At 39.7% G+C, this 16,666-nt stretch overlaps 2 protein-coding genes across 2 annotated transcripts; one reads left to right on the forward strand and one right to left on the reverse strand.

Annotated features, from left to right (window-relative positions):
- Positions 1 to 2,005: 2,005 nt before the first annotated feature.
- LOC308564586 (olfactory receptor 2AG1) lies at positions 2,006 to 2,989 on the forward strand (the record flags this gene model as incomplete). Its single annotated transcript, XM_081152972.1, has 1 exon — positions 2,006 to 2,989. Exon 1 carries the CDS (start codon positions 2,039 to 2,041, stop codon positions 2,987 to 2,989), a length of 951 nt encoding a protein of 316 aa, XP_081009098.1. The 5' UTR covers positions 2,006 to 2,038.
- An 8,600-nt stretch (positions 2,990 to 11,589) lies between these two features.
- On the reverse strand, positions 11,590 to 12,513 carry LOC308564583 (olfactory receptor 2D3-like; the record flags this gene model as incomplete). The annotated part of the gene is made up of 1 exon (XM_081152969.1): positions 11,590 to 12,513. One exon carries the CDS (start codon positions 12,511 to 12,513, stop codon positions 11,590 to 11,592), a length of 924 nt encoding a protein of 307 aa, XP_081009095.1.
- Between the last annotated feature and the right edge of the window lie 4,153 nt (positions 12,514 to 16,666).

A 16,666-nucleotide genomic window follows, 5' to 3' on the forward strand; every position in this document is an offset into this window, starting at 1 on the left:
AAATATTTGTTTTAAATAAAGCACATAAATTGGCAATTTGGATCAGAACAAATTTAGTGAGAGAGGAATACAGGGATACTAGTTCAGGAAACATGCCCAAGAGGGTTCATTAATATTTTGTTTCCTGGACCAGCATTTCCAGGGGAGGCCATTTCATCTGAGAAGATAAGTCCCTCTGCAGACAGTGTTAGAATAGAGCAGAGGAGGTGGGGTCATGGGATAGGAGACAGAGCAACCTCCCCCAGGACAGGTTTCTGGCTCACTGTTGGCCCCAGGGACAGGAGGCCAGGCATGACAGGGTCTCCCTTAGGCGGCTCTTTGAATATGTACTTCCTCCAGATTCCTGCTGCTTCCATCTTTGCTCCCAGACCCTAGCAACAGTAAATGAACATCTGAGCATCTAGACCTAAGAACTCAGCCTGACAACTGCTCCAAACCTGAATGGACTCTTTACCTGGGAAACTGTATGACAGGAGCAGTTTCTCTTAATTCTCCACAGGTGTGAGAGCACGAAAGCCATCTTCTTGCTCCACAGAAACTGCTCAAGGACTGGACTTGCTCTCTTTCTGTGTGTACTGCATCACTCGAGAAGACCTGCAAGGGAAGAGAAGGCACAGAAGGGCCCTGAGACCTATCTTGGTCAGACTCCTCAGACTCCTAACCCAACTTAGCAAAAATTAAACCAATTGAGTGCTGCTAGAAGATTGTTATCTTCCCCATTTCTATGGGAACATTCGTGATGTCAAAACAAATCCAGGGCAATCTGCATGGTCAGATAGCTGGGCTTCTCACCATCTGCGGTAAGAGCACTGTTTCTCGTTCAGGGAAGTGTGCAGCCTGTAGGAATGTTGAGTTGAAAAAGAAAATCCAAAAACTAAGCTACTCTGTCTTCCATCTTCGCTAGTGCTTTGGGGTCTATAGTCCTTCCCAATGCCCTCTCTTCTTGGATTTCTAAACATGAAGAGGAATCAATGAAGATGATGAGTCTATGCTACATGCCAGGTTTGGGTATCAGTTTCCTGACAAAGTATTAGTACCTGTCTTTAGACACCATGGGCTTTGCTGGCCTCTGATAAGGTGTGTTTGCACCTATCTGCTAATATATGCCTCCAAAGGTCCATCTAAGAGCAGATGATATGCCTGTCATATGCAACTAATACCTTTTACCATTAAAATCCTGTGGACTCAAAAGAGGCCAATAGAAAGCAGCAAAATATCAAAATACACACATACTCTTTTGTTACCTATATCTTTCACCATTTTTTTCAAACATAACACTCTGATCTTCTTGGGCAGGGTCTCATCCATTATCATATTTCTGAGTTCTCCCAGGCCCCATTTGATCATAACCTGTTTTTAAAAAGCACCTATGTTTGCATTGATTCTAAAGGAGTAACTCTAAAAGCAACAGCAACTTAAACACACCATCCCCTAGTTTCAGACAGTTTTGAATTCTCTCTCAGTCAAGAGAGGTGACTAAAGTGGACACATGCTAGCTCTATAGCCTTGAGTAATAAAAACAAATAGACACAAATTATATGAGAAAAGAAAAGGAAGTGCTTTATTGATACCTATTTTTGTACCTGTTTCAGAATTTCATCTTCATAGCAGGTCTAGGCAGAACACAACTGGGTATTTAAATCATTAGTCTAACATTAAGAGATAGGTCCAAGAATCATCAAAGGCATGGGTACCAGAATATTGCTTTCTATTAAGAGAGAGATGATTTAATCTTTCTGGAAAGATACATGTTCATGTTTGATGACTAAATAGTATTTTTATATAGTGATCTCTTAATGTTTGGCTATTGCTGTGATACCTGTTTTTTATTTAGATGGTTCTTTATCAAGATGCAACTAAAAGAGTCAGAAACTGAGAGATCAAGAGGTAAAGTCAGTTACCAGTGGGAAAGGTATCATCTCATTGGATTCATGTTGGTCATCTCAGGGGCCTTTGATGTTAAAAAACTAAGGGACCATTTTTGCAAAATTTCACCAAGAATCCATTTGGTTCTAGGCAACTGAAGAAACAGCACAGAATGGAGCACTGGAACTCCACCCTGGGAAGTGGCTTCATATTGCTGGGGATTCTGAAGGACAGTGGGTCTCCTGGGCTGCTCTGTGCCACAATCACAGTTCTGTACATGTTGGCTCTGACCAGCAATGGCCTGTTGCTCCTGGTCATCACAATGGATGTCCGGCTCCACGTGCCCATGTACCTCCTGCTTGGGCAACTCTCACTCATGGACCTCCTCTTCACGTCCGTTGTCACCCCCAAGGCCCTTGTGGATTTTCTTCGCAATGAAAACACCATTTCCTTTGGAGGTTGTGCCTTTCAGATGTTTCTAGCACTGACTCTGGGTGGTGCAGAGGACCTCCTACTGGCCTTCATGGCCTATGACAGGTATGTGGCCATTTGTCATCCTCTGAACTACATGGTCCTCATGAATACGAGGGTCTGCTGGCTCATGGTGGCCACATCCTGGACCTTGGCATCCCTGAGTGCCCTTGTATATACTATGTATACCATGCACTATCCATTCTGCAAAGGTCGGATCATCAGGCACCTGCTTTGTGAGATCCTACCTCTGCTGAAGTTGGCCTGTGCAGATACTTCCAAATATGAGCTCATGGTGTATGTGATGGGTGTGACCTTCCTGATACCCCCTCTTATTGCTATCCTTGCCTCTTACATACTAATCCTATTTACTGTGCTCCACATGCCCTCAAATGAGGGGAGGCAGAAAGCCCTAGTCACCTGTTCTTCCCACCTGACTGTGGTCGGGATGTTCTATGGAGCTGCCACGTTCATGTATGTCCTGCCCAGTTCCTTCCACAGCCCCAAGCAGGACAACATCATCTCTGTTTTCTACACGATTGTCACTCCAGCCCTGAACCCCCTCATCTACAGCTTGAGGAATAAGGAGGTCATGGGGGCCTTGAGGAGGGTCCTGGGAAAATACCTGGTGCGGACGCAACCCACCTTCTAGGGAGGGATCATGACTTGATTCCGAAATTTATTCATCCTCAAGCTCAGAAGATTTTTGCTGGAGTCAAATACTCCTGAGAGAAACACCACAGGACAGAGTATAGCTTGACTTGTCAAATGCTCATTTAAATCTTCTTTCCATGAGGCTACTTATAAGGTATGAGCCACATCCTATTAAAATTTTACTCTGTATTTTCCCAGTTAGCTAGCTTTGCCAACTGGGACATGACATCTAACCTTGGGAGTCCAAACAGACCAACATTAGAGCCAAAGAAAAGAAAATTTCAAGCAGAGGCCTAAGGAAGACCCATACATCAGAGGAGAGAGCCTTGAGATTTTCACAACTTTAGACCAACTGACCTTGTTAAAGATCAGGTTGGCAGCCTGGTTTAATGCCCAAACTAGTAGTAGTTGCATGTATCTGCTTCATTGTTCACTCCTCTTTTTTCCAAACATCAGCCTTTATGGAAACTTCCCCACCTGCACACTCCAACACATGTTTTTTGTTTGTCTTTTAGTTTGTTTTTCACATGGAGGCTTTTTAATACTGCTTTAAAGTAAAAAATTACTGAAATGAATAAAATAGAAAGTTAAGGCAGCTCATCAGCAAGGTCCATGGTAATAAAAAAAAAATGCTTATTCCTTGGCAATAAAAAAAACAACAGACACAAACTGGGCTTCTGTTATCTTAAGATTGTCTTGAAATGTCCCTATAATTGCAAAGGTTTCATATGCTTGATATGTGTGGATCTGTGAGTCTGTGTGTTTGTGCTAAAAAAGGAGGAGTCAACATATAAATTTATTTCGTAGTAGCTTAAATATGCTGTGCTACTATCAGTTGTTTATAAATCCGGAAATATTTAAACAAAAGCTGTGAGTAGTTTTGAAGCTTCAAAATAACATGACCCATCTGAGTGGCAATATTTCTGAGAATATTGCATTTTTTGCAAACTTGTTAATGCTTTTCTTTTTTCAATAATAAAATATCATTCTATCTTTTTAAAAAAATATGTTTTTATTGATTTCAGAGAGAGGAAAGGAGAGGGAGAGAGAGAGATAGAAACATCAATGATGAGAGAGAGTCATTGATCAGCTGCCTCCTGCACACCCCACGCTGGGGATTGAGCCCAAAATCCAAGCATGTTCCCTGACCAGGAATCGAACCGTGACCTCCTGGTTCATGAGTTGATGTTCAGTCACTGAGCCACACTGGCCAGGCCATCATTCTACCTTTAACATTAATAGAAGTTCTTTTTAAAATATTAATAACATTAAGAATACTAGAAGTAGGCAAAAACCAGCTAAGACCTCCTTACCCGGAGATAATCTCTACACATATTTAGATACATTTCCTTCCATTATTAATGTAGGGGTGCATTTTACTGAGTTGATTTGGGCATGTAGATTAATTTTCCCTTACTAATATATAGTGATTCTCTCCCCTATATTATATGGCAGCAGCACAGAGCAGTGGCAAAGAACCTGGGGTCAGCTGTGAGAGTACAAAGCTTTGTATTCAATACTCCCCCACTTTCTTATACAGCAGTCCCTCCACCCCCTATCTGCAGTTTTGCTTTCTGTGGTTTGTTACCCAGAGTTAATCATGGTCTGAAAATATTAAACGAAAAATCCCAGGGATGACTAATAAATTTTAAACTGCAATATGTAAGTGTACTTAACCCACCACATCTTTCCCATGTTAAATTTAACAAGTAAATAGTCTTTACTATTTTATTAGGTTTAACATTTAAATCCATTGTTTTAATCAGCATAATTAATTTATGTAAATGGTCCTTATTGAGTTGTTGGAGTTCTTTACAAAGTAGGAATATCAATACTTTGTTATATTTATGGTAATAACTTTTTTCCAAATTTATTTTTTATTTGACTTTTTACTATCTCCATGGTAAGGATGTTTTAGACAGAAAAGTATTAAAAATATTTGTGCTGTGAAATCTATCCATTTTACCTTTATTGTTTTCTTCCAGTGATTTTATTGTTAGGATGTAATTTTCTGCTCTACCTTTTGATAATAATTTATATATTTTACTTTTCTTAATCATTTTACAATTCACATTTAATTTTTATAATAAATTTCTCATTTATCTTGATATGGTGAGGTTTTAACTTTATTTTCAAAGTTGTCCTATTGATATTTTAAATGTCAATTTGGTATTGATTGGTATTCTAAAATGGATTGATTTTGATATCGGTATTTTAAAAGAACCCTTCCCTTTTCTGTTAATTTCTTCTATTTCTTTCATCACATATTATGTTCTCATAAATATAGTGTTAAGCTACATTTTTTGGTTATTCAGTTCTAGTTTCTTTCTCTTTATGAAGATATTTGATTCTATTATCTACTTCATAAAACTCACTGGTAATTTGATTGTGAATATATTCAACTAATAAATTAATTTATAAGTTGGGCATTTTTTTTCAATACTCAGTCATGCCTCCCAGGACACGATACACAACTGCACTTCTTGAACCCAGTCTCACTTCCTTTCTTAAGATGACTCTTTCGCACCTTTAGTCTCAGCTGATGACCTTACTGCATCCTTCACTTGGAGTAGAAAGTAAAGTAAGGGGTGAGAAGGGGAAAGAAGGGAGATAAGACATGCAGCCTCTGGTCTTCATTTCTTCAAACCTCCCCTCTATGTACCTGCACATTCATGCCCTGCTTTCCCCCTTTACAACTGTCCATCAAAGGCTGACCCCTCCACTAGAACTCTGGATCCTAATCTCACTCACCGACCAAAGATTTTGCTCCTGCAGAATCCCTTTAATCTGAAATCATTTTCTTTGTTTCACCTGGATCATTGACATAAGGATACAAATATACTCATGTTATCCCATCGTAAAGACAGTTACTGACCCATTGTTTTGGCTTCTCTTCAAAGAAAAAAATCTCAAAAGACATGTCTATGCCCACTTTCCCCTCTGCTGATTTTCTAGTCACATTTTAACCTACTCCCAACCAAGCTCTGATCTCTTTCCATAGATGTGTTCTTTGTCAAACTCATCATTGATGTTCCAAATAAAGTGGCCATTTCTGTATTTTTTTTCTTTAACCTTTTAGCGATATTGACACAGTTGACACTTCCTTTCTCTTGAAACTTTTAGCTTCCAGATTCCACACACTGCTGGTTTTCTTCCTTCCTACTTTAACTCGCTCCACCTTATTGGGTCTCCTTCTCTTTCTGAATTTGGAAGTTCCCCATGGTACTAATATGGACCTCTCTTTCTTCACACTCAGTAATCTCTTCCTGAGTAATTTCACCTAGTTGTGTAGGTTTAAATACCATCTACATGCTTTTAACTCTCAAAGACCTGCCTACTTCCATAAACCACAGACTCATATATCTTACTGCCTTCTTATTGGAATTAAGTCTAATTGGAATTTTAAGTTTAACCCAAAGCATAAATCTTGCTTCACTCTCTTGCTAATCTGTTCTTCTGTCATTCTCTTCTGGCCAAATCAATCACATCACCATCCACGCAATTGATAAAACTAAAATAAATCTAAACATTGTTTTTTCTTTATGCCTTACTGCCCCAACAAGTAAATCCTGTTGGCTTCATCTATATAATGCGTTACAAATATGTGCACTTCTCTTTGTTTCCCCCCCCAGGTATTAACCCAAGTCTCCATAATCTGTTGCCTATTACTCTATAATAACTTCTTAATAAGCCTTTCTCTTTCCATGCTTCCCCACTATAATAAGTTTCTCCCTAGTATACAGATTGGTTTTTATAAATATAAATCATATCATGTCACCTTTCAACAAGGATGCACATGATCTGGTCTCTGCCTGCCTTTCAGTCCATATTTGAAACTGTGCCCCCTTACATTCCTCCAGTCCAACCCCAATGACCTTCTTGCTGTCCATCAGACAGTCCCAAACTCTTCTCGCTGGACTGTGATGTTCTTCTGTCAAATCTGCTTGGCTTACTACGTCTCATCATTCAGATGCCATCTTAAAAATCTTAACTTCTCAAAGAGGCACCAATTTTAGTGGCATGCACCCAAACCAAAAGGCATTGCCACACATTGTGTTTATTTTCTTCATTGCACTTATCATTACGTGAAACTTTCTTATTTATACCTTAGTTTACTTGCTTACTCTCTGCACCTTCCAAAATGTAAACTCCATGAGAGCATGGACTATGTTATGTGTGTGCCACAGCTTCTTCTCCATAAAATTTAGTTATAGATATACCACAATCTATATGATAACAAGGTGGAGAGGTATGTGTGTGTTAGTGCATGTGTATAGCACTGAAGAAATAGAGGAATATGCTGTTTCTAAATGAGAAGATTTAACATTTTTTATGTAAATATGTTAAATATTTTGCTGAACAATCTGTAAATTCAAAGTAATAACCATCATAATTGTAGTGGCATTTTAAAAATCGGACTTGCTGCCCAGCTGGGTGTGGCTCAGCGGCTGAGCATTGATCTAGGATCCAGGACATCAGGGGGTTGCAGGAGGCAGCCGATCAATGATGACTCTCTTATCATTTATGTTTCTATCTCTCTCTCTCTCTCCTTCTCCTTTCCTCTCTCTGAAATCAATAAAGATATATTTTTTAAAAAATTAAAAAATAAAAGTGGACTTGCCAAGCTGAAAGGTAGAAAGCATATGAGCTATCAAGTAAATTGTGAAACAGAAGAAAATAAAAGTTATTTCCTACCAGCTAAAGCTACAGTAATTGAAATACAGCAAAACAAGTGCTGTAATTGACAAATATACCTATATGTATGTTGAAATTGAATATATATTAGATTAGCATTTGAAATTAATAGAAAAAGAATAGCTACCATGGTATTAGAACAAATAGCTAGATGTTTAGGGGGAAAAATGTATCATACTAACTTACATATATAAATTCTCCAAAAGTAAATTCCAGATATTTCAAAGATCAAATGGTTAAAAACAAAGTCCTAACATCAGGCTGCCCACTCTGGATTCATGTCCATCTTGTTTCCCAGTATTTATGGGGGGCCATATGATTGAGTTTCACTAAACAGAATGTGAGCAGATGTGATGTTTGTGGATGCACAAGGCTGCCACTCCATCTCTCAATTAAAATTTATGTAAGTGAAACACAAACATCTTCCTGTTAAGCCACTAGATTTGAGATTTATCTGTTAGAGCAGGGGTCAGCAAACATACCCCTAGGGCCATGTTTTGTTTACAAATGAAGTTTTATTGGAACACTTCCATTTTTGTATTGTCTGTGACTATTTTCCCATCACAATGAGAGAGTTGAGTAGTTGCGATGGAGACAGTATGGCCACTAAGCCTAAACTATTTATTATCTGGCCCTTTAAAGAAAAAGTTTGCTGATCCCTATGCTACAGCAACTAGCATTACCTTATATAAAGGAAAACTAGAACTAGAACTAGAAAATAACATAGGAGAACATTTATTACGTTAGGGGTGAGGAGAGCCTCTCAGTAAAAAGAAAACTCTATGTACCTCTCCCCGCTTGGTCTCTGCCTTCCTGCCTCTTACCCCCACCCCACCTTTACCTGGTTGGCTCTATCATTCTTTGATTTTCAGCGTAGAGGTTCCCTTCCTTAGGAATGCATTCTGTATTTCTAAAAGTCTTTAACTGTCATTCCGTTATTATGCTGTAATAATCTTTACAAAGGTCAAAAATGACTGAATTGACAAATTCAATAGCCTTTTATCAAGATGTAAAACTTTGAGACCTTTGAGAAATCTTTCCTGGAAGACTTCTCCTTTCACCACTTCTGACACACCTTTATTCAGTTCTGTTTGTCTGATGCTTGCTGCTCTGGGCTTCATTGGCTACTCTTCATCCACTTTGAAATGCTGGTAACTCCAAGGTTCTGTCTTGGATTCTTTCCCACTACCTTTCTCCAACATCTCATCCAGGATTGCACATCAGAATGACTTTGGGGTATTTTTACAAAATATATATATTGCCTCCATTTTTGCCACTCTTATGGTCTGCAATAGGATCAGGCACTTGCATTGTAGTAGAACTCTTTCAAGATTGCAATTCATGCACTTGGTTTCCTGGATAAAAATGTTGGCACACATGCTTAGGCATGCCAGACTTCACTTGCATTTATTGCAGTAAACTTCTAAATCTATTTCTCCAGCCCATATCTCTCTCCTAAACTCCAGCTTTATTCATTTATTCAAAGTGACATTTCTTGAACTACAGCAGTGGCTGGCACTTTCCTACAAGTGGTAATAGAGAGGTTAACAAAGCAGTTCACAGTCTTGACTGCCATGGAATTACAGTCTAATGGAGAAGCCAGACATTAAGCAAGTAATTACACATTTCGCTTATATAAAAGCCATTCGATTGCCTAAAAAGGAGTATAAAAATTTTAGTGTGCTTAAAAATCATCTGGGTCTTGTTACAAATGTAGGTTCCTGAGATCTACTGCCCTATCGCATCTTGTATTGAGAAATATTTTCAGCAAAGTAACCAGGAATCATTTCAAGTCATTATAGGCAAAACTATAGTCTACATCATAAATGCTTTACAGTGGATAAAACAGTGTCCCATCCCTTCTTTCCTTACTTTTTTCCTCATTTTCTGTCACTGTCCCATAAACTCCTCAATTGTCAGCATTTTCAGAATTACATGCTGGGCAAATTCGTTAGAATTGAATTCAAAGCATTTCTCAATCTAGACTCTTTGACTTACTTTTCAGCTTTATTTTTTCAAGTTTTTATAATTTCTTATTTTTCAATTATAGTTGACATACTTATATTAGTTTTAGGTGTACAACCCATTGAAAGGTTGGGTGGGCCTGCAAGTTGGATGGGGTGGGGTCTCAGTCACCAGGGTGATGCAAACAGTGTTAAGTTGATGGACACTGTTATGGCCCCCCCTGTGCCTGCAGGGGTGGTCTCAGCAAAAGAACAGTGGTTTCTGCCAGCCCTTCTGTCTGGGAGAAAGCTGCCCCCTTCAGCCCTTGTTCTGATGCCAGATAATTCAGCTCCTTTCTGTACGACCCTGGTGTCTTTTGAGCTGCTGCCCCAGTGCTGGAGCTCAGAGTGCATGAGTCTCAGTAAGGCCGTGCAAAGGCCCTTGAAGTGGAACACCTGGGACTCTGGCAGCATGTGTCTCACTCGGCCACAATCCCGCTGGCTCTCACAGCCAGAAGTTATGAAGACTTCTCTTGCAGGTGCTGGAACCCTGGGCTGGGGGTCCTGCTGTAGGGCTGGGACCACTTGTTCCTCAGGGGGTATCTTGGCTCTTGAAATATCCTTCTCAGTTTTTAGCCACCACATGTGGGTGTTTGAGCAGCCTGGGCTGCAAGCCCACCCCTCCTATCAGTCTCCACGTGGCCTTCTTCTTTATTTTTTCAGTTACAAGACTTCATGCAGTCCTCAGTGATGGTTGTTCTGTACTTCAGTTGTAATTTTGAAGTGGTTGTGGGAGGATCTGAGTACCACATTTACCTACACTGCCATATTGACTGGACCCTTTTCAGTGTATATTTCACAATTTTCCTAATGTTACGCACACTCTTAGAACGATTCTACCGTTTGTTATTCCGTAAATGTGTTCTCTTTTAAATGTCAGAAATTGTTAAATTTAGAATTTAAGGCTATGTTAGAGATATAACACCATGAAGACTTTACTTTTTATGTTCATATCCCCAGTTTCTAGAAATATACCTCGGATATATAATAAGCATTCAAAACAGGTTTAATGAGTTCACTCAAGAATGAAGGAAATCACTCCATTTGCCAGAAATGCATTATTATATTTGTGATAGTTTTATTTATTTATTTGGTTCTTTATTTATTTGGTTATACATACATACATATATATATGTATATATATAGTTGTATGTCTACTTGTTTTAATTTCCTTATTAGCTTGCATGGGCTTGGAGAGTAGTGACTCTTTACTTACCTGCCCTTCCTTCCTTCCTTCCTTCCTTCCTTCCTTCCTTCCTTCCTTCCTTCCTTCCTTCCTCCCTTCCTCCCTTCCTCCCTTCCTCCCTTCCTCCCTCCCTCCCTTCCTTCCTTCCTTCCTTCCTTCCTTCCTTCCTTCCTTCCTTCCTTCCTTCCTCCCTTCCTTCCTTCCTTCCCCCCTCTTTCCCTTCCTCTCCCCCCCCCACTCTTTTCTTTCCTTTGTATTTCTCTGCTGTCTATCAAGGTGCCTTGCTTTAAACAGGCCATTTGTTGAATTTATCTGAGAAGAGATAGGAGAAGAAAGAAAAAAAAGAAAGAAAGAAGGAAAGAAGGAAGGAAGGAAGGAAGGAAGGAAGGAAGGAAGGAAGGAAGGAAGGAAGGAAGGAAGGAAGGAAGGAAGGAAGGAAGGAAGGAAGGAAGGAAGGAAGGAAGGAAGGAAGGAAGGAGGAAGGAAGGAAGGAAGGAAGGAAGGAAGGAAAGAAAGAAAGAAAGAAAGAAAGAAAGAAAGAAAGAAAGAAAGAAAGAAAGAAAGAAGAGGAAGAAAGAAGAGAAAGAAAGAAGAGAAAGAAAGAAAGAAGGAAGGGGAGGGATGGAATGTAGTGGGGAAAGTTTACAAGAAAATCACTTTTCTCCGCATTTCTAAAATTGTTATCATAATCAGAGACGCCCACCTTCAAAAAGACTATCTTGCAGCCACCCTCCTGAGGGCCCCTTTGACATCTTTGTTCCTCAGACTGTAAATGATGGGGTTCAGCAGGGGAGTCACTGCTGAGTAGAACACAGAGATCACTTTATCTCTTTCATTCATTACCTTGGCGTTTGGCCGCATGTAGGAGAATATTGCGGAGCCATAGAAGAGGACAACGACAATGAGATGGGAGCCGCAGGTGGAGAAAGCCCTGTGCCTCCCCTCCCCGGACTGCATCTGGATCACCGTGGACACAATGCGCCAGTAGGACACCAGGATCAGGGAGACGGGTGCCAGGAGGATGACCACACCCATTGCGAAGATGGCCATTTCTGTGCCGTAGGTGTCTGCCGAAGCCAGCTTCAGGAGTGCAGGAGGCTCACAAAAAAAATGGTTAATGACATCGTTCCCTCGGTAGGGCAGGCGCAAAGTGAATGTGGTGTCCACCAGAGACACAAATGCGCCACTGGCCCAGGATGCTATGGCCAGCCTGACGCACACCCAGTGTGTCATGGTGGCGGAGTAGTGCAGGGGCTTGCAGACAGCCACGTAGCGGTCATAGGACATCACCGCCAGCAGAGCGCACTCTGTGCAGCCAACCAGGAGCAAAACAAGGATCTGTGTGGAGCACCCGGCAAAGGAAATGGTTTTCCTCCTTCCCAGGAAGTGCACTAGCGCCTGGGGGACCGTGGTCGTGGAAAAACAGAGGTCCGCAAAAGACAAGTTTCTAAGGAAAAAGTACATGGGCGTGTGGAGTCTGGAGTCCATGTGAGTGAGCACAACGATTAGCAGGTTTCCCAGCACAGTCAGCAGGTAGATGGTCAGAAAAAGGAAGAAGAGCAGCACTTGGGTCTGCGGATCCTGTGAAAGGCCCAGGAAGACAAATTCAGTCACATAGGTTTGGTTTTCTTCTCCCATGAATATTTATATTACTGTTTATAGGCAGCACCAAGAAAAGAAACATATATCAGTCGGTTATTTTTTAAAAATCTGAGTAACTTAGGTAGGTTATTAAACAGTATGTAAAACTGGGCTATTGATTTTCATTCTTAACAGCTTCCATGTATCAGAGACAGAGTTCTCTTTTTGCTCAGTAGTTCTGACAATTGAAAGACATTTCTCATTTTCACTCTTTTAAAAATTTTTTTTTGGCACCAGCGAGGCAGAAATTATCCTGAATATGCTACATGACCAGACCTTGGCTGGACTACGTATAGTCCCGAGAAGACAATAGTGTTGTTCCACAGTGCATCCTTCCTTTCGTGTAGGTTTAAAAGGCAAACAGGTTGATGTTGCTTTAAGCCAGTTAGATTTTTATGCTGCAAAGTGTCTGATAACGTTTATGAAGGCTGATTTTTTCCATCATATTTACAAAATACTCCTAACGAATGGGAATGTAAAAGATGTAGTAGTCTGTGTTCTTGGTCTTAAATTCTTCTGTCATTTGTTTTCAATGTGAAGAGAGTGCTGAGAAACATCAATAAAAATAGCTGTTTTCATTGGTCCTTGAATTTAGCAGCATCTTTTAAATATGCCCTCAACTGTCCTTCACACTTTAATATCTCTTTGTACAAGGCCCTTAGCACTAGTTATCATGTATTGGCACTCTCCTGGTGCCAATCATTATTAATAGCTTTGTTTACATTCTTTACTTTTTATTTTAAATCCTCTTTAAGTTTCTGTGAGGTAGTTATTATCCCCAGGATACAGACGATGTAACAAAGACTCAGAGGAATTTTCAAACTGGTTCCTCTAAGCCTTCCTCACTTGTTCTGTACCCTGCAGTTCTTTGTCTGTCTTAGTCAAGCGCTGCTCTAGAGGAGCGTTTCACCCAGTTCTCTCTGCCTGTTCCCCACACCCACTGCTTGAAGCCAGGCCCACAGACATTCTCCCTTCTAAGGGTTTTAGAGCTCATCTGCTATGGCAGAGCTCTCTGTAGGCACAAAAAGAACACTCAGCCATATTTTAACAGATATTTTAAACATTTTTGAGGGGTCTTGTCCACATGATAATAGAAAGAATTAAAGGAACAAATATTAAGAAAAGAGATAAAGATTATTTGAAGATAATCTGATTATATATCTTTTTTAAAAAATATATCTTTATTGATTTCAGAGAGAGGAAAGGAGAGGGAGAGAGAGATAGAAACATCAATGATGAGAGAGAATCATCCATCAGCTGCCTCCTGCATGCCCCTGACTGGGGATCGAGCCCGCAGCCCAGGCATGTGCCCTGACCAGGAATCAAACCCCGATCGCCTGGATCCTGGGTTGACACTCAACCACTGAGCCATGCCCGGCTGGGCTGATTGTATATCTTTTAAAAAATTAAAAAGAGCCAGTTCAAACTTATGATAACTGGTAAGAAATGTGATCTGGTACAAGATGAAGTAAGTGAGCATTCTTGTATTATATATACATACCAAAAATAACCAAGTAAAAATTTTAGTAAAAAAATTCTTTGCAATGGTTAAACTTAAAGTGTATATTTAAGAAGCATTCAAGATCTATTTGAAGAAAACTATGAAATATGATGTCTGAGTAAATGAATAGACACACTGATTTTATAAATAGAACACCACAACTTTACAAAGACGTCCTTTTCATTGGAATTAATCCATAAATTTGCTGAAATTCTGACCAAGTTCACAGAGGATTTTTTTGTAGGGAATTTAATAAGCTTCTTCTAAATTTATCTAGATGAGTAATTTTAGGATAGAAAGTGATATACAGAAAAGAAAGATAAGGTCATAAAAGAAATATATCCTACCAGATATAAAATATATAGTATGTTTTCCCTCCATTGTTGATATAGTGTATGCTGAGCAGGCATAAAACAGTTGGCCAATAAATATATTATAGAACTAAAACAGATTCTAGTTTGTATGAAAATTTAATATATTACAATGATAGCATCTTAAATAAATGTATTACTTTACAAAAAGTATGGGACAATTGCTTATTCACTTTAGAACATATGTTGTGCATATATATTTATACATATATTTATACTACATTTATATTTAAGCATATTTGTACATACATATAATATAAGCAATAACTAATTCCAAATGAATTAATGATCTAGAAGTAACTGCAAGATTAGGAAAATAGTTGTTAAGGACAAAGCGTAGTAACACATGGCTGCTGTGTTTGAGGAAAATGCTTATTCTCACATTTTTACCCTTTGCAGCCTTTTGCTCTTTGTTCATTCTTTGGTACTAGAAATGTGTCACTAGCCAAATTCAATGTGAAGTCCAAATGTGATAGGAGATACATTGTCTTTTAAATATGTGATTAAATATTTGTCTCCCTGGACTGAGTTCCTTCTTCAAGGCAGTAAATTTCAGACTCTCTCACTTATCTTTATTATCTGTCTTATATCAGTATCACCTAATACATGGAAGGGGTTTTAAAGTGAGTTGAATAAATAGACTAATGCCAACACTTCACATCAACACATTTACTCTCTCAAGAGGAATGTAAGTGAGAAGAAGAGAGTAGTCTGTTGGCTGTTGAGACATGAATTCTGATCTGAGGTTGGGAGGATCTTGGTTTTAAAAATCCCAGGATTGATCACCAAGTTAAAGGGAATGAATGAACTATCAGCAACATCCAAATGAAGAAGGGTGAGTTCAGTGTGGTGGGGGCCAAGATACCAGGATCTGAGTATGCCTGCACACCCAGATTAACATACTCAGCCTTGTGTGGCCATCCAGGGAAGTCTGACCACAAGAAGATCCTGTCTGTGACCCCCAGGGCAGAAAGGTCAGGCTTTTCCACTCCTGCTTACTCCCAGTGTCCAAACCCAAGAGGCTACAAGGAACGAGAAAGGAATCCCTGAATGGAGAGCATTGAGACAGCAAGGGGCAGAAGAATCTGGCAGATTCGTTTTTAGTGCAAAAGAAGAGGCAATAGGTGTCCACGGCCCTTGCAGTCACTCTAGTATCCCTGATGAATAGCTTAAGCCTCCCCAGAGGAGTTGCGGACCAGGATTCATGAGGCTATTACTCAGGAGAAGCAGCAAAAAAGAAGAGTACATATTCTCTGTAAAAGCCAAATGGGAAAGAGAAGGAAAGGCAAAGCCCACCCCAATGAACAAAATCAAGATTTCAGGCTCTCTAAAAGCATTAATTCCCCCTAATCATCTTACCCACTCTCACCTGGAGGACTGGCAGGAGGCAAACACAGGACTGTGGGGTCAGCGATGAAGAGACAAGTTAATGGATGAAGGAAGGTGTGATTTCTGCAGTCTCCTTACTCATATCCTAATAGGCAAACTCTACTGCAGTTTACTAAATAGACTGAAGGATAGGGCATCATCTAGGCTGAGTCTTAGTCAGCTCCTTAAGTCAAGGAGCACCATTTTATTAAAAGCCCCAATTCACCAAGGAACCAGGCTGGAGGATTTTCCTGGAAAACCTTTAAACCTGAGGTCCGCCCTAAGAGCCGTCGTAAACAGCAGGGCATTCCCTGGAGCAATCAGTGCTGTTAACTTTTTCAAACGTTTCTACAATGAGAGATACCCTGGGGCATTTTTTTTATTGCAATTACAAATTAAAATACCTGAATTTTATCAGATGTCAGATACTACACCACTGTTTCTCAAACCAGTCTCAGGACCTTTGGGGTTTCTACTCTTAAAATTTTTTAAATAGTGTTTTCAATAATATGATAATACAAACGGCAGTTGACATCAGTATATTCTGCATTGTCTGGGTGAAGCCGAGGGATTTCAGAACCCTTGTCTGCAATTGTACTTAAAATGCTTTAATTGCTAATGGGGAAAATCAAACAAAACAAGAGGTATATGGTGCTGATTAAGATGCCCTGGCTGTTTAAATGTGGGCTTTATTGTAGTTAATCAAATACTAAAATGCTGTGTGAACTAAGGGCCACATGAAAAAGTCCCAAAGAGAATTCTTGATTTCCTCACCAAAGTCTCCCCATTTTGAATCTTTCCCATTATCCACAGAATTACTCAGGTCAAAGACTGAGCAGGAATATTTCATTTCTCTCTTTTTTCATCATGTGCATGCTATCTACCCACATGTCTTACCATCTTCTCTGCT

The sequence above is a fragment of the Miniopterus schreibersii genome (genome assembly GCF_964146895.1).
Source record: "Miniopterus schreibersii genome assembly, chromosome: 12".
In the NCBI taxonomy this organism is placed as follows: Eukaryota; Metazoa; Chordata; class Mammalia; order Chiroptera; family Miniopteridae; genus Miniopterus; species Miniopterus schreibersii.